This window comes from Ipomoea triloba, chromosome 3 (genome assembly GCF_003576645.1).
Source record: "Ipomoea triloba cultivar NCNSP0323 chromosome 3, ASM357664v1".
In the NCBI taxonomy this organism is placed as follows: Eukaryota; Viridiplantae; Streptophyta; class Magnoliopsida; order Solanales; family Convolvulaceae; genus Ipomoea; species Ipomoea triloba.
The window spans coordinates 4,913,165-4,931,844 of record NC_044918.1 but is presented as its reverse complement, the minus strand read 5'-3'; the positions used below and the strand labels follow the sequence as shown (position 1 = coordinate 4,931,844).

The 18,680-nt window shown below is 33.6% G+C and overlaps 1 protein-coding gene across 2 annotated transcripts; it reads left to right on the top strand.

Annotated features, from left to right (window-relative positions):
- Positions 1 to 8,880: 8,880 nt before the first annotated feature.
- Positions 8,881 to 14,802, top strand: LOC116013275 (histidine kinase 1-like). Of its 2 annotated transcripts, none has more exons than XM_031252944.1 (13): positions 8,881 to 9,317; positions 9,516 to 9,758; positions 9,874 to 10,665; positions 10,740 to 10,987; positions 11,501 to 11,660; positions 11,735 to 11,861; positions 11,992 to 12,081; positions 12,177 to 12,374; positions 12,466 to 12,535; positions 12,643 to 12,685; positions 12,927 to 13,067; positions 13,226 to 14,257; positions 14,346 to 14,802. In XM_031252944.1, exons 1-13 carry the CDS (start codon positions 9,060 to 9,062, stop codon positions 14,562 to 14,564), a joined length of 3,621 nt encoding a protein of 1,206 aa, XP_031108804.1. In that variant the 5' UTR covers positions 8,881 to 9,059; the 3' UTR covers positions 14,565 to 14,802. The 2 variants fall into 2 exon arrangements, with proteins under 2 accessions (XP_031108804.1, XP_031108803.1); XM_031252943.1 differs by having other exon boundaries at positions 9,871 to 10,665.
- The last annotated feature ends 3,878 nt before the right edge of the window (positions 14,803 to 18,680 follow it).

The window sequence follows — 18,680 nt, the reverse complement described above, 5'->3', positions numbered from 1 at the left end:
CCTTCACCAGAATATGCATAACTTTCCGTGCTTTTGTATATAAGAATTGACTAGTTTGGTTGATTGGTACTTGTGTTGTTATCTCATAAGGTGCATGTTTGAATTCTCTTGGTTATACATTCTTAGCTTAGCATACACATTATGTCAAGTTGTCAACTGAATGTACATATGTCAAACAGGGTCTACCATACCATATTCGCAAATTGAGGTAACAAACGTGATCAAACTAATAGTTAATAATTAAAAGTAAAAATATCATTATAATTATATAAAAAAAAAGTCTTTTAGTTAATAATTAAAAGTAAAAATATCACTATAATAAAAAAAAAATCAAGAATGAGTCTTGTGTGAGATCATTTCAAATAAGACGTGTAATATTTTTAGTTAAAATATAATATTTTTCTATACACATTAAAGATATTATATTTTAACTAAAATATATTATATATCTCGGTGAAACTGTTTTACGATTCAAAAATCAAAATTGTTACTAACTCCTTTTTGTTTAATCTTATAGTGATATTCACCTTTAATTTGTAAGTGTACAAATGCCATAGTCATTACTCTTTTTTGTTTTCAAATAATAAATAAAATAAAAAGCACTAATGACTCAAAAATAAACTACTATATTGTGCTAATCTCTTTGCATTCAGTGTTGATTCTAGCTAGCTATCATCTTTGCTAGTACACTGCGTACCGCTTACGTACTAAAAGAATCTAAAAATAATTCTCCATCATGCTTCTTTATACTTTGGATCGATATCACAATTAATAAATTATATTAGGATAATTAGTTTTGGTAAACATCATTTTCAATTCTCCATACATCACTAAGATCTTCTTTATTATTGTTTCTTTTTTTATTTAAAAAATATCAAATATACGTAACATCAAACTTTTAACGAAAAATCAATTAGACATTTGAACTTTAAAAAGTTACAATTAAACATATAACTTGTCACTTTGATGCAATTGAATTGATAACTTGTTAAATTGTTATAATTAAGTGAACTAACCGATAAACTTATAAATAAAATAAAATAAAATAAAAAACTTGTTGACATGTCATTTTAAAATTAAAAAATTAAAAAAAATATTCTTTTTAAATAAAATAATGATCGACGAAGAAGACCGATGCCTCTCCATCTTCTTCGGCGCTTCGCCATCATCTGGAAGACGGCCATGGATTCTTTGTCTATTTTTAAATTTTAAATTAATTATATTTATTCGAATAAATAATGATAGCGTGTAATTTCATCATTAAATTAAAAGAAATTATGAGAAAGGAAGATAAATTACGTGTTGAGGTAACAAACTTGAACAATAAAATTAAATGTTAGCCATCTTTGTTAAATTTGGAATGTCAAAAATTTAAATGGAGGACTAATTGTGACAAAAAAAAAAAAAAAGTCAATGATAGAATAAGGAAATAAAATATTAAAAGTTTGATTAAATGTGGTAATGTTATAATAATCTAAAACTGGAATTTAAATGTAAGCATTGTTAAACAAGCCAAACATGTTTCAGATACTAGCCAAATTTAACATGGTCTAAAAGATTGTGGTCTGTTTAGTAAATGGTTGTTAGCTGATTGGGTTGACTGTTTGGGTTAGAAGGTATGATTTGTTGATAACATTAGCTGATTGTAGAAAGTTGTTTGATAAATTAGCTGTTAGCTGATAGCTGTTTGGTATAATTTTTTTCTCAAAAAGCTAATTGAAAAGACTACTTTGGGTAGCCTTTTGAGTTTTAGTATTTTGGAGTTACAAAAGACTTATTAACAAACACTTATATTGATTTTTTAACAATGTCAAACAACTAATAGTGGTCAAATAAGACAAAATTGACTGATAAACTGATTATTTACCAAACACGGGCCTATATGATATTTAACGTAAACAAATCTAAACAAAATCAGTTAGGTTCATGCTCAATTCAATTGATTGAACAAACTATATCTATAAATTGTTTACGACTCATCTGTTATTGGCATTTGGCTGATCAAGGAGTAGCCTCCGGGCGGGTGAATAATTAGGACTTTTGAGGATAGGCTCATCTAAATTAATCAACATTTTTGCAGTTTAGCTACATGGATTGTTGTTAGGGCACAAACGTTGCAGGCTTGATGAGGGTGGAGCAAAGAGCAATACTAGTCTGGGGAATTTTTGAGTAACGAGAGAAATTCACAGTCATAACTTAAAAATGTGTACTGTAATCTGTAAATTTTGCATTGTGATTCTAACCGACAAATGACTATAAAGAGATAAATCAGCTTAAATTGCCTATAACTGATTGATTTAAATCAAGAGGATTGAGAATCAAATTTGTAATTTTGTAGTTATAAATTTGTATTTTTTAGTCATTTTTTCTGTAATTATCCCTAGGGAATTTGTGATGGTGTGGATGCAGCTACAAAGACTTTAGCACATCTGTGTTAATGGTGGACCCATGGCAGCTCTTGGCAGCAACCACCGGCCACAACCCAAAAATAATGCTCTATACTACGTGCATTTGTCCCTTTTTTATTATTATTATTATTATTATTATTATTATTATTATTATTATTATTATTTTGAAATTTTCTATATTAATCTGATACATATTTTATCGGTTTCTAAGATGCACGATGTTATGATAAAAATAAAATAAAATAATGATTTAGTGTATTAAAATATCGTGAGTGTACTTTATATTATACAAAATGCAAGAATTTTTATAAAATTACAGCGGAAACACCTAATAAACATTTTTCAATTGATTTTAGATGTAAGAGAATGAATACATTAATTACCCTTGAAGAGTGCATAGAGCATTGGAGTAGAATTTTAGCAACCATGTAAAATCAATCAATTTTCTGGTATCTAGCTAGTTCGTTCACTTGTTTAAAGTAGGAATGACAATTTGTTCTTTTCTCAGCGGGATCTTCAATTCCCGCCTTGACGGAGACAGAAATTGGAAAAAATTTCAAAGAACGGGGACGAGGACGGAGAATATGAGTGGAGCGGATTGGGTCAAATCCATAGTACATGGGTATTTTTGTACTTGTACATGTTTATGCATGGTTGCATATAAATATGATGCTTGTAACTATGAATGTTTTATTATCACCATCACAATTAATAAGAATAAGTTCACTCCTGTGAACGTAGGCACATTGTCGAACCACATAAATCTTGTCTTCTTTACTTTATGTCATTGTTATTGTTTCTTATTCTTGTTAATCTCAACACAATTATCGGCTGATTACTTGAAGTTTTGTTGTTTAAATATAGATAAAGTATTTAATGTTTGCCAGAATTGGGAATGAGCGTCCAAAAGTGAATTAGGAAGAAATAGGCCTGTTTGGTAAATAATCAGTCTATCAGCCAATTTTAGCTTATTTGACCACTATTAGTTGTTTGGTTAATAAGCTTTTTGTAACTCCAAAATGCTAAAATTCAAAAGACTACTCAAAGCAGTCTTTTCAATTAGCTTTTTGAAAAAAAGAAATTATACCAAACAGCTATCAGCTAACAGCTAATCTATCAAACAACTTTCTACAATCAGCTAATGTTATCAACAAATCATACATTCTAACCCAAACAGCCAACCAATCAGCTAACAGATATTTACCAAACAGGACCATAAACAATTAGAGTTTTTTTTTTTTTTTTTGCTAAACGATTAGAGTTAATAATTGACAAATTAAGTGACATGAGTATTGACTAATAAGCTAATCCTATATATGATTTTAAGTAGGAGGTCACATGCATGTTCAATTTCTAACCCTTCAAATAATACACACTCTGTAGTCTATATATACTTTTAAAAAAATGTAGGAAAAAGTGTCAAATAGACCACTGAACTTATCGCTTTTGTGCAATTGGGCCATTGAACTTAAAAAGTGTGCAATTCAACCATCAAACAAGCAAAATTTGTGCAATTGGACCATTTTTACAAAAATTTTCTGGTAAAATCCAATTATATTACTAACATATATGTATTAAGAGTGGCATTTTCTTCTACTATACTAGTTGGGAGTCAATATTGAAATGTTTTTAACTCAAATTGAATTAAATTTTTTTGTAAAAATGGTCCAATTGCACAAATTTTGCTTGTTTGATGGTTGAATTGTACACTTTTTAAGTTCAATGGTCCAATTGCACAAAAACGATAAGTCCAGTGGTCAATTTGATACTTTTTCCAAAAATGTATGAAGACAATATCTACTGCAAAATTGTCCATACTTTATCTATTATATGTTTCAACTACTTATTCGCACTTAATTAGCAACTTGGCTTAGTTTTATTAATTGAAAGGAAAAAAGGAGAGCCACAAATATCACACACATATGGAAGATTTAAATTAGTGTATATATAAAACAAATATATATTGTAGTGGAAATATATATACACGAAGAAAGTTGATTATGGTGCATAGATCATTCATGTAGGTAGGTATGTGTGAGCCACAAATGAGACCATTAAAGTAGGTGATGGAGGTAGTGCCTAGTGGGTGTATATAGTATACTAAGGATAGAAACAATTAAGAGAGTATATATATATATATATATGTGCGTGTGTGTGTTGTTGATGATGAAGTGGAGTCACAAATGTTGTGTTCTAGAGGATTAGCTTCTGCAACTAGTCAATATTTAACCAAAGTACACTCCATACTGCTCTTGCACGCTTGGCTTCTACATGGACTTAACAGTAAATAGTTGATCGATTTGATGTGTTTTATCATATATCGCTATTGTTTAGTTAGGGTGTGTTTGATTCCTAGGTTTATACATCATGAATGAGAATCATAGTTATTGTTTGGTTGACAACTTTTTAAAATATAACTATGAGATTTGATTACACCTTCAATTAAAAATTACATTTCCTAATTAAAAACGGATATCATTATATCTTATTGGTAATCTGATTTTTAAGTTACGAGTGCTTTTAGATTTTTGTTTTGATTTTTTTTGTTCATATTGGTACTTTATTTTTGTATTTTATTTTTGTCTTAATTTTTTATTTTTGTATTGGTACTTTAAAAAAGATCAATTGTCTTAATTTTTTATTTTTGTATTTTTAAAACCTTTATTCCCACTATACAGTTATACATAACCAAACATCAAATATTAATTAATAATCATTTCAATTTCACCCTATACTACTACCAAACATGCAAAATACTTCCACCAAAACCTATTATCATTACCAAGTATATTTGATTTTCATCCCGATTCTGATTTGCTTGTACGAACCAAATACATCCTTAATGTCTAATGGATCCATACTCTGATAATTAAGAGACAAAAATATCTTTATATGTTGCTTTAATTTACACAATTCTTGATTTTACTTGGTGAATAATATCAAAAAGCAACTGATATTATTCTACATCTTGTATCTCAAAAATTCTGATTTGAACTCTTTTTATTGCTTACTAAGAAAAATTAGATATTTTTAAAATAATGTTTTTTTACCTACCTTAAATTATAAATTCTTATTTGAACTCTCTTTATTGCTTAGTAAGAAAAATTAGATATTTTTAAAACAATGTTTTTTTTTTGCCTACCATAAATTATAATCAAGTGTTTCCTTGCCAATTTCACACAACCTAACTTCTAGCATGATGAGCTACTTCAGTCTCATTCAATAAATGTTCAATTTTGATTCAATTGAGCAGAACTCAAACTCGATTATATTAACTAGTTTGAATATTGACATGGACACCTATTAGTGAATTTACTTGAACTAATATATCTTAAAATATATGTTATATGCTCCATATATTATATAAACAAGTAAGGTCTTGTTTGGTAACATAGTTGATAAGTTAATTTTGATTTATTTGATTAGTCAATAAGTTATTTTAAGCAAGGTTGAAAAAAATTGCTAGGCGGGCGCCTAGTTTTTTTTTTTTTTTTTTTTTACTTTTGAATTTTTAAAAAAAAATTAAAAATATATTTTAAGTGTTAATAATTGTAAAGTGTTTAATATTGTAAATCTTTACACTTTAATAGTTAAATAGTTAACACTCATTAAGTTATTAGTTTTTATTTATTAATTATTAGTGCATTACTTATTAGTTTAATTTAGTTATTACGTAGTACTTTTTATTTTATTAAGTTATTAATTATTAGACCATTAGAGTATTAGTTAATACATTATAACATTAATAGCTTAAATGTTTAAGATTTGTAATAAAATAAAAAAATTATTAAAAAAAAAAAAGGCCAACTTGCCGGCCGCCTAGGCGGCCCAGGCACCGCCTAATCGACCGGAGACCTAGGCGGGCTAGGCGGCGCCTAGGTGCCCGACCGCGGAGGAGGCCGATTTTTACAACCATGATTTTAAGTATTTAGTAAAATGACTTATTGCAGGGCAATAAGTCAAAATCTAAAAAGTTAAGAATGAAGACAAAGTTTTTGGTTGTATGATTGATATTAATTATGAAATGACCATTTTATCATTTCCATCCGTAACATTTATATCTCTCTTAGTGTTGTTCATTTGCCTTTATTAGCCAATCTAATTAGTTAACCCAATAAACTATCCACTATTTGTCAACACCCCATGATATATTTAGAAAGCAACTATTGCAGTTGAGTTGGTCTAACAATTAACTTAATAACTATAAAATTTTTAATCTATCTCTTTTATCTATTAACAATATAGTCAGTAGTATTAAAAAAAACAATAGAATTCACTCAAAACATATACTACGTATTTATGTAACGAACTGAAAAACTTAAATCAACTTGATGAAATGAAGTCCAGAGCTCAGTGAATAATAAGTTAATACGTGTAGAAGCTCATATGATCACTCTCAGAATTCTGACTTTGTCCTATATTTGACTAATAATAATAATAATTTATAAAGAATTGAGAGGCATATATAAAAGGTATAGCTTTTTGATAGAGAAGTTGAATGGTGGTGACACGTGAGAAGTTATCCAAAATCACAATCTGCCTTGTCTGCTCCGAATCTTCTTCTATTGCCACTCACCGCCGTATCTATCTTTCATTTTAACTTATTTTTTGGAGTTTGACTATTTTATTCACAATCCGCCATCTCTCTAGTGCTCCTTTCCTATTCCAACATTCCATGACATCTTACTTTTAACACTAATGCCATGTGCCAATGACCTTATGGTCTAGTGACATCCTTGCATCTTTCATGTAGAAGGGGGTGGTTTTGAGTCTCAGTGGAAGCGCTGCTGTTTCTTTGTGCTTTAGTAGTTTGTACCATACTACATGGTAACAGAGTTAGTAGCACTAAAAAAAACACTTTTGAAACATGATTATATTGTTTAGTTGGGAGGAATTGTAATTTTATTTTTTTTTTTGAAATTGAAATTCATGGTTCTCTATGAATTTCAATTCGATGGCAGATGGAAAAAAAAGAAAAAGAAAAAGAAAATTATAACATTACCCTTGGTTATTATTACATAATGACATTTTAGTAATTTGAATTCTTAAAGCCGGCCTGTAATTTCATTTCATATCGTAACTGCGCAACTCCAAACTAAATTGGTCAAAATAGTTCAAATATTTGGTAAGATTGTTTATTCATAAGGGTTTTTTTTGTTAGATCACAATGTACCCTGAGTAATTTTAACTATATATAAGGTGCATTTAAATTTTTATCATACTCAAACTAATTTTCATACAAAATGAAATTTTAAACTCTCGACTTCTCTGTACGTCGGATTATGCAAACAAAATTGATTACGCTCTGGTTGATTTAAAATGTCTAGTCATGACGCTCCGAGTGATTTATCAAAGTTAGGTCAATTTGGATATTTTTTGGCATGTATTCAAGTACAATAATACTCGAGTTTGGAACGTTACAGCACGCCAGCAGTGCAAGAGAGTCAAATAATGGACTTTTCAGGAAACGATGTTCCCTTTCTGGGAAATAGGAAGTGTCCCCAGATTTTCATTTTGCAATGACAAGAAACTCATTGCCCCAATAGCAACACTACCATGTTATTGGATAATGACTACTCATAGGCCATAGCTTTTCTCATGCTATGTCTCATTCCTAAATCTTCACAAATTTTGAAAAACTCACGACACACTTGTCATAATTTTATTAATAAAAGGAAAAAAAACTCTTTTAATAAAAATTATGACTCATTATTTTTATGAATATAAATAAAGTAGAACATGAGAGTATGCGTATAATTATTCACTTAAAATATAACACAATTGGGATTTCCAACTAAGGGTGTGTTTGGTAATCTGAAAATGACTTTCGGAAAATATTTTTTGAGTTTTTGGTATTTGGCAACCTCCGAAAAATACGGTCAACGGAAAATGACGGAAAATAGTTCATTTTTTTTTTCGAAAATGACTTCATTTTTTAGAATGACCAAAATGACTTTTTCGCATGTTTTCGGCCAAAATGAACCAAACACATCAAGACAATTTTCCATAACGCAACCAAACATTGGAAATAAAAATGTTTTTCGAAAAATGACTCATTTTCCAGAAAATATTTTTCAGAAGTCATTTTCCTGTTTTTCAAACGGGTTAATCAGACTGTTGACTTAGTAACTACGAAGTTACAAGATTGATTCCTAACAACAATACTTATTAACCACCTTCTTTGTTTGAAGAGATCAGCTATAAATAACATAGACTGATTTATTTCTTTGTAGATTTTTACTTACTAAGGTCATCAAACTGAAATTTATTCGGTACACACCTTTAAATAGTGAATATCAATTTCCCTTTTTCACTCAAAAAAAACTAAATTGGAGTAAAATTGAGGGACAATATCAATTGAGGGGAACGTCAGAAGACCATTAGAGAAGGTGTTGTAGAGGAGGTGTATTAGTAGTGAGTAACACCACACAGACCACTAATATATACCACAAAAACATTTATGATTTATGGCATCCCACAAAGTGGAAATTTGAGAGTGATATTCAATAATAATCACATTATAAAAACACCAACCTTATAAATCCTGTGCCTTTCTCTACTGCAACTTCACGCTCAAGTTTCTTACTCAAGTCCAAACCCAATATATACATATGTTTGTGTGCTGTGTTACTTTTTTGAGGAAGAATAACAATGGCGTACAGAGCCAATAGAACTCCCTCTATCAGCTCTGAATCATCATCAACCCCCACCACACCCGTGGGATCACTCCCGGAAAGAATTTTGCATAAAATGTTTGGTTTTGGAAACCTTTACAGACGAAACCAGTCTCCCACTAGAAGAAGAATTTTCCGCCGAGATGTTGAAGAAGAAGAAGAGGAGTTTCAATATGCAAGTACCCTTTGCTTGTCTTCATATTATAGCGTATTTGTGGTTCGTCTTGCCATCATGGTATGTATATACTCAGGTTTCTCATGTCTGTACTAACTGTCTGATGAAATGCCTGTGTGAAAGCATATATTCTCTCTTTATTATTGACAAATCTTTATCTTTACTTTCAGTGTGACAATGGATGGAATTTAGCTTTGGGGGTGTTTAGTTTTGTCTGATTAAACTTTTTGGAAATTTGGTTTTTTTTTTTTTATGCAGGTCATGCTAGCAATTTTGATTGGATTGTTAACCTTACTAACATGGCATTTTACCAGAGTTTACACGAAAAGATCACTAAACACTTTAGCATTCGGTCTTCGCCATGAACTGCTGCAGAGGCCTATACTAAGAATGTGGAACATCCTTAATTCTACTGTCGAAATAGCAACCGCTCAGGTTAAGATGTCAGAGTTTGTAATGAGGCGTTATAGCAAGGCTATAAATCAAGAACAGCAAGTTGAGGTTGCTGCCACTTCTTTAACTTTGGTTGTTTGATACTTTGAGTTACTTATGATGCATGTGTTTCAAGTTTTTGAGTTTTGACCCACTGTTTTAAAATGCTTTTTAATCTTAGCAGTTGTATGAAGCTATGAAGGATGTGACGTGGGCGCTGTTTGCCAGCAGGAAAGCTCTCAATTCGTTAACCATCAACTACAGGAATGGCTTTGTCCAGGCTTTCCATAGAGATCACAGGAGTAACAACACGTTCTACATATACTCTGATCTTTCCAATTATTCGATAAGTGGAACATATGATGCTAGTATGTCGTCATCTCGTGATGGATGGAACGACCAATCTATACATGGCAACACATCTGCTATCTGGTACAGGGAGCCCCTGGATCCTCTGTCTGGTGTCAGGATTGGGAAACAAAGCCAAATCCAACCAGATGAGTTGATCAATATTGCGGGCATTTCTCAAGTGCCTGATGGTGCAGCCTCGTGGCACGTGGCTGTCAGCAAGTACTCCGATTCGCCACTGCTTTCTGCAGCACTTCCAGTTTGGGATCCATCTAATAAAAGTATAGTTGCTGTTGTGGGAGTTACTACAGCTCTTTATAGTGTTGGCCAATTGATGAAAGAAATCGTCGAGTTCCATAGTGGACATATATATTTAACCTCACAAGAGGGCTGGTTACTTGCTACTTCCACGAATACTCCTCTCTTGGTGAACTCCACAACAAGGCCGGAGTTGATCATGGCTATTGAGTCTGAGGACCCTGTGATACAAGCTGGAGCCCAATGCTTGCAGAAAGAGTACGGGAACAAGATTCCTCCCGGTCATGAAGTCCATATAGAAAACGCAAAGCTTGGCAATCAGCTCTACTATATTGATTCATTTTTCCTGAACTTAAGGAGACTTCCTATGGTAATAATCCTCACTTTTTTGCACTTATAATTTCTAATAATCAGTGTGAAAAAATTACAACAATCGGTTTGCAGGTGGGAGTTATAATCATTCCAAGGAAATATATAATGGGGAAGGTTGACGAGAGGGCATTCAAAACATTGGTGATATTGATATCTGCATCTGTGTGCATCCTGATCATTGGATGCGTCTGCATATTCATATTGACAAATGGCGTTTCAAAGGAAATGAAACTAAGGGCAGAATTGATAAGTCAATTAGACGCAAGAAGGAAAGCAGAGGCATCAAGCAACTACAAAAGTCAGTTTTTAGCAAACATGAGGTAATCTTCATGATAAAAAGTTATTTAGTAAGCAAATAGCATAAAGCATAGGTGGTTCGTAGTGGAGTTTGACATGATTTCTACTTATTCCGTCTGCCCAGCTTGTGTTTTCTGATTTGCCACGCATATTAACAAAATTTATTTATTTTGAAATGAAAAATAAAAAAGAAGAGAAAAAGTGTGCTGCTTCTCTGAAATTTAGGTAAATTTCATTGTTGGTGATTTGTTTTTGATATTTTTGAAGCATGATAAACATCTATTATTAACTATTACAGCACTAATCAGAATAAATAATGTTGATTTTAGTTTTTCTTCATCTGTTTTCATATGGACCTTTTTGTATGTCAGAAAGATTATAGTCTATTGATAAGTGGCTTTTAACATGGTCTTCTAGCTTTTCCTGAAGTCATGAATTCTTTTTTCTTTTCTGAATTCGGTAACTTTATGGTTTTTCTTTGATTTTTGAAGTTGTGTACTTCTGCAGTTACCTGATGTTTTGCTTTCTTTTGACAGTCATGAATTACGAACACCTATGGCTGCAGTAATTGGCTTGCTGGACATTCTTATATGTGACGATTGTCTCACAAATGAGCAATTTGCAACAATCACTCAGATACGCAAATGTTCAACTGCTTTACTTAGGCTCCTAAACAACATTTTGGATCTCAGTAAGGTGAGCGTCAGAAGCATATTGCCATGCTTTGCTATGCAAAATTGATATATATTGTCCACTGGTTCCTGGTGCAGGTAGAATCTGGAAAGTTAGTTCTGGAAGAGACAGAATTCGACTTGAGTCGAGAACTGGAAGGTCTTGTTGACATGTTCTCTGTCCAATGCATTAACCACAATGTGGAAACTGTTTTAGATCTCTCTGGTATGACCAATCCTGCAGAATCTATATTCTATAGTAACCACAAAAGAAATATGCTTAACAGTTGAGTCAAGAAATTTTTACTTTGTTATCGAATTTCTGAGTGTGCATTATTTGCTTTAACTCCTCTCAGATGACATGCCAAAACTAGTTAAAGGCGACTCGGGAAGAGTTGTTCAAATATTTGCGAATCTATTAAGCAATTCTCTGAAGTTCACAAGTTGTAAGTCTGCTGTTGTCACTGATAACCATTAGTTTTCTGGTGGTTTGCTTACTCCAATGTTACATTTAGGTTTGACAGTCTCAAATGCCTTGCAGCTGGCTATATCATTCTCCGGGGATGGTGTGAGAACCCAAACACTCTCGCAAACAGCAGGAAGTTTTCTGTCAACCAGAAGGACTCTTGGTCTGCGCCTAAAGTGAAGTTGAAGCCACACGGAAACCATGCCAGAAGACCTTCCAAGAAAGATAACAACAAAACTGTCCTTTGGTTTGAAGTTGATGACACCGGTTGTGGTATGCATCCTAAACTGTATAGAAACTGCAAGCGGGACTTCTTAGGACATGTGCATATTTCAGTACTTCAATTTTCCATTCTATTATCCAGGAATCGATACAAGCAAATGGGAATCTGTGTTTGAAAGCTTTGAGCAAGCTGATCCCTCCACTACAAGATTGTAAGCAGTTTATGCATGTCCTATCTTCATGTGGAAAAATGCATATTGAAATTAATGTCTTTGTGCTGATCTGAATGGATCTGATCTCAATGTATTTTGTTATGCAGGCATGGCGGCACTGGTCTTGGCCTATGCATAGTACGTACCCTGGTAAGTTGTAACTGCTAATCATTTCGGTAGATATGTTGTTCCTAGATCCAAAAACACCCTGCAAAAGAATAGATCACATAAATTAGTATTGAATGGGAAGACGTGAATACACCAAAACGCATATTTGAACCATATTTAAGCAGTTTACCTTAAGAAAACCAAAATTACTGGCACATAAACAGATGTCTGCCTCGCTGGATCTGTGTACTATCTTAGTCTTATGATTACGAGCTTTTTACAGGTGAACAAAATGGGCGGTGAGATCAAGGTTGTGAAGAAAAGTGGATCGGGCACTCTGATGCAACTTTGCCTCCTACTCAACACTCCTATAGATGTCACAGGACAGCATGGACATCTGAATTTTAGAGAGCAGACAATGACTGTACGTAAAATGATTCTGCATTTTCGCCCAACCACACAACTAATGCTGTCTATACTGAACTTAGTAGATTGGGTTTAGCCTATATGGATTCTATATCTCCATTTGACTCTCTTTAATACTCTAAATCACAACTCTTATCATTTGACACCTGAATGCAGGTTCTGCTTGCACTCAATGGCAGAATGGGAAGGCTAATTATGTCCCAGTGGTTAGAGAAAAATGGAGTTCATACTTGTGAAGCGTCGGAGTGGAATGAACTGACACAAATGCTTCAGAGGCTTTCTAAAACCAAAACCAACTCGCAAGGTGCAGGCAATGCAAACACCTCGCTTTTTGTCATAGTTATTGACATTGGCCTGCTTGACTTGAGCACAAACATATGGGAAGAACAGCTAAATTTTCTTGATAAATACTGTGGGAAAGCAAAGTTTGCGTGGATTCTTTACCATGACACTGCGAATACCATCAAATCTGAGCTCCGGAGAAGAGGGCATCTGTTGATGGTAAATAGACCGCTTTACAAGGGGAAAATGATTCAGATTCTGGAAGCTATAGTAAAAGAGAACAGCCTCGAGCTGCAATCTGCAGTAAACACAACAGAAGAAAATTTGCATGAATGCCATGAAATTGATGCCAACCACTCTTGTATTGCCAGCCCAGATGATTCTGACAATTCAGAAAATGGGAAGGATAAAGCTGTGAATGCATTCCGTGCTGAAGAAAGGGGGAATGAACATTTCGCCAAAGCCTCTTCCACGTCACAATATGGAACACTCAACAACTACTTTGTTGACTTCACTCAAACAAATTTGGAAGACAATACATCACCTGAGGATCAACCAAGGCAGGCAAGGAATAGGTCGGTAGAATGCTTGGGTAGCCCTCGTCCCAGAGAAAGTACTGTCAGCTCTAGTAATGAAACAAACCAACAAAAATCTCTGGCGGGGCTGACAATACTACTCGCTGAAGATACACCCGTACTTCAGAGAGTTGCAACGATAATGCTGGAAAAACTGGGAGCAAAGGTTGTAGTTGTAGGTGACGGGCAGCAGGCTGTGGATGCTCTCAAGCTCATGCTTAACTCAGAAGACTGCAGAAACGAGTGGTCAAGGGAAGAAGGCAGCTCAACAACTACCCAAACCGAAGGATCTTGTTCCATGGCTTTCGACTTGATCTTGATGGATTGCCAAGTAAGTGAAACTATTCAGAATCTGTACATCTACTTAACTGTTATTTATAGTGAACCTATGTAACGAACTAATGATATTCCACGTATAGATGCCAAAGATGGATGGCTATGAAGCAACAAAAGCGATCAGAAGATCTGAAGTAGCAACTGGTTCACACATACCAATTGTGGCATTGACAGCTCATGCAATGTCTTCAGATCAAGCAAAATGCCTGGAGGTGGGAATGGATGCTTATTTAACAAAGCCCATCGACAGCAAGCTGATGGTCTCCACAATCCTCTCATTAACGAAGAGCCTACAAGCTTGACTCGTCTGTCTAGTGACCAAGAGATGCTTGGTTTTTGTAAAGAATAAATAGAAGAAGAAGAAGAAGAAAAACTACAGGTGCAAGAGAAATTAAAGAGCTGTATGGGAAAGGAAATAAAGGGGCAAGAATTAGACTTATGAATCCTGATCTGAGTAAAATTTTGGCTGTACAAATGAGTGTAACGTTAAGGACACTAACCTTGTACATTATTATCTACTAAACTCATTTCATGAAGCCAGATTTGATAGTACATAACTTGCAGAACTAGAAAGCCTAAAACAAATCATAAACTGGCTCATACAGGTCTCGAACCTGTGACCTTCGCGTTATTAGCACAACGCTCTAACCAACTGAGCTAATAGGCCATATTGTTGCTCAGTTTACTTTAAAGTTATAAATAGGAAGGAACCACTTTCTACCCTTTTTGGTAGCTAGGAAATCATATGAGACGAAGACACTACTCCTACCTTCTTTGTTTGTCAAACAAACATTTCAAAACACCATTTCATCTTTGATAATATTAATGTGGATTAATACTAATTAAATAAAGGAAATTAATAATTGATAAATTAAAGGTAAAGTTGAAAGTTGTGGCAAGCTATTTCATGCAAGATGCATTGTTCATATGATGAATCTTGTTGTTCAATATGGTATTTATATAAATGTTGTCAGAGTGTGGAAGATTGGAGTAAAATAGACGATGTTCTTAGCATTTTAGAGGTATTTTATGAAGTTACTTAAGTGATATATGGAACTAACCATCTCACTTCTAATGTTTTTCTTGGTGTTGTTTGGAAGGTCAAGCATGTATTAAATGAAAATAGTGTCATCATGAAAAGTTAATTATAGAAATGATTCAAAAGATGAAGACAAAATTTGATAAATATTGGGGTTATGGCAATCTTTTAATATCTTTTGGAGCAATACTTGATTCTAGGTACAAAATGAGGTTGGTTGATTTTGTTTTCAACAAAATATATAATGTGAATGATGCACGTATAAATGTGATGAAAGTTAGAGATGCATTATATGAATTGTTCTATGAATATTTGGAAGCTAATAGTATAAAAAAAAATTGAAAATGTGGTTGGGGGGTGGGGGTGGGGGGTTCTGTTACTTCTACATGTTCTACTTCTAAAGGAAAAGCAGTCCTTTTGGTTTGTCTATGTATGATAAATATTTGGACACTGTTGAAGATGCAACTCAAAACAAATCAGAGTTGGACATTTACTGAAGGAAGGAGTTTATAGGTGTTAAGATGGTGAAGTAGCCTCTGAATTTGATGTCTTAGCTTGGTGAAAATCTTATGAATTGAAGTTCAATATTTTGTCTAAATTAGCTCGTGATGTTTTAGCTATTCCAATAAGCATCGTTGCATAAGAAGTCACATTTAGTGCAGGTACCCGAGTTTTAAATCTTTATAGTGCTAAATTATCTTTTGATATGGTGCAAGTTTTGATTTGTGGAGCATATTGAGTTCGTCAACTTCATGAGATCAATAAGGCTATTATGACACATGTAAGTTCTAGTTTAGTAATTTAGTATATCTTATTGATTGTATGATAATAATTTTAACTTTAATTTTCTTTTTTTTTCTTATTTTCTTATTTTATTGTAGGATGAAGAAGAACCAGGTGATGTATCATATTGCAAGCATGGTAGTTGGATTATAGTTGGGAAAAAAAAATCATGTTAAGCATTTTGAATTTGAATATTGGAGTCAAATAGAATATTTTTGAAAATCAAAGGAAACTTCATTAAATTCAACCCAACATTAGATCACCGGAGTAACCCATCGATCAACAAAAGCCATTTTTTCCATCATTCAATGAAAGAAAACACATTTGACTCTTTCATATCCCTTGGACATATCCATTTTAAGTATCGCCACCCCTTCTCGTCCTTGATTCTTGCGCTTCAAATAACGTTGTTCTTCAAAAGCTACAATAATATTTTGTGTTGTACACTTAGCGCACTAACATTGTGCATTATCTACTAAACTCATTTCATGAAGCTAGAGTTGATACTTAATGCTACCTTCATCATACAAAAGGGAGGACATAACTTGTAGAACTAAAAAGCCTAAAAAATCAAAGAATGGCAAATAGAACAGAAATCAATTAAAAAATAAAAAATAAAATGGCCCATACATGTCTCGAACTTATTGGCACGATGCTCTAACCAACTGATGTAGTTAAGGGAAGCACAAGTGTTTTGTCGTTCTCTGGGATTGTGGGTTATGACACGTAATATGCAAATACAAACAACTAGACACTAGCACTAGAAATCAACAAGAAGCTAAGCGATCCATAATAAGTTTTAGAGCTACGGTAACTAAACAAAATAACACAAACACATATCCTAAACCCTAAACACGAAAAAAAGAAACTGGACTTAAACTAGGGAGAATTATCTTCTAGATGCTTCAACAACCTATGAGATTATGTAAAACAAATAACTAAGTCAAACGGGAATGCACGTAGGTATCCTAGTCCAAAGCCACTTCAATGAGCGAATATACGAGGATTAGAACAAGAAATTGTCTCACTCTCGTGACATATCAATTCCAAGTCCATCAAGAACACAAACTATTAGGTTTATGCAAGGGGTGGCTCAAATCATTGGTCTAATTCTCATTGTAGCAAAAAATTCTCCAAAAACATGCTAATGAATGTGTACATCAAACATTAACAAGATATAAACACAACACCCTCATAAACACATAAACCCTAGGTTATAATTATACCCATTATGCATTAATTACAAATAAAGCGTCAAGATAGACAATACAACCATAACTCAAGTCCAAAAGCTAACTACTCACATATATCAAACATAAACATAGCAAAGCACACACAAGTAATAAGCATTAACATTGAATATGAAAGAGATAAAGGAAAGAAAAAAACTTATCTATTGACAATGGAAGGTGAAATCTTGAAATCCAAGAGTTGAATCTTCAATACAAACTCCAAATATGTAAATAACCTTAAATCTAGCCTAATCTACCCTAGATTGATGATAGAAACATGGGAGAAACCAAGCTCATCCACCTAGGGTTTGACCTGGGAACCAAAGTCAAAGAAAAATGAGAGAAAAGCTGCAATTTATACTCAGGGTACGCGCGTCATGAGGTAATGAGCCTCGTGACACTAGAGGAGAAGGATGCACTAGAGACGTGTCACGACCGGCGTCGTGACAAGGAGTTACAGGCTACTGGAATTCAACCTCACGAGGAGCATTACTTCGTGGTTGGAAGCATGGCGGCAAAGGAAAGCTCACTAGAACTTGGTGTCACGCAGCTCATTGTTGCGTGATCAACAACTAGGCTTCACGAAGTGACCATAGTGTGATGGTAAGGCATGACCACGAAACATGTTACTATGTGGTGGAGTGAGTGTCACGAGCTGAGCTACTTCATGACAATGAGCATCGATGGTTGAAGGAAACATCTACTGGAATATGGTATCACGAGGGCTATTGCTGCGTGGTGTGATTCGTGAAGGTAGACGTGGTTTCTACTGCTTCCTTCGACCTCGCGAGGATTTGAAAGTATTCTCCATCTCTGTCTCGTTCTCTGAAGTTTTTTTCAGTTCCTATTCTCGTCAGGGAGGGGATCAGGGACTTTAGTTGAGAACAGGAGAAATTACTATCCCTATAGTTGACTTTACTCTAAGCTGAGCTCGCGATCTGACCTACCTAGTTAGGCTTAGGCTGAGCTAGGCTAGCGACCTAACATCATTTGCTCTACGAATCTTAAATATCATTAATATACATCAATTGCATCAAACAATCACAATTGCTACAAATGGTTAAAACTAATAATGAACGTGAGAAATTTAACTCGATCTTAATATATTACGATTTAAGCATGTTTGGATAATTAATTAATGTTATTTTGTATTTGCATATTGAAAGAAGAAAACGTTTAATTAGCGGGCATGTTGCATTCGGTATGATTTTACTTTTTTGGTAAAATGCTTAAATATTTTCTAAAAATTATGAACATCTATGAAATATTGCAATACAATGGACTTGATATATACAGTATAGCAATAAAAACGCCCCAAGGGAAAAGACCCAACGGGTGGTCATATGACTCCCAACGGCTATATT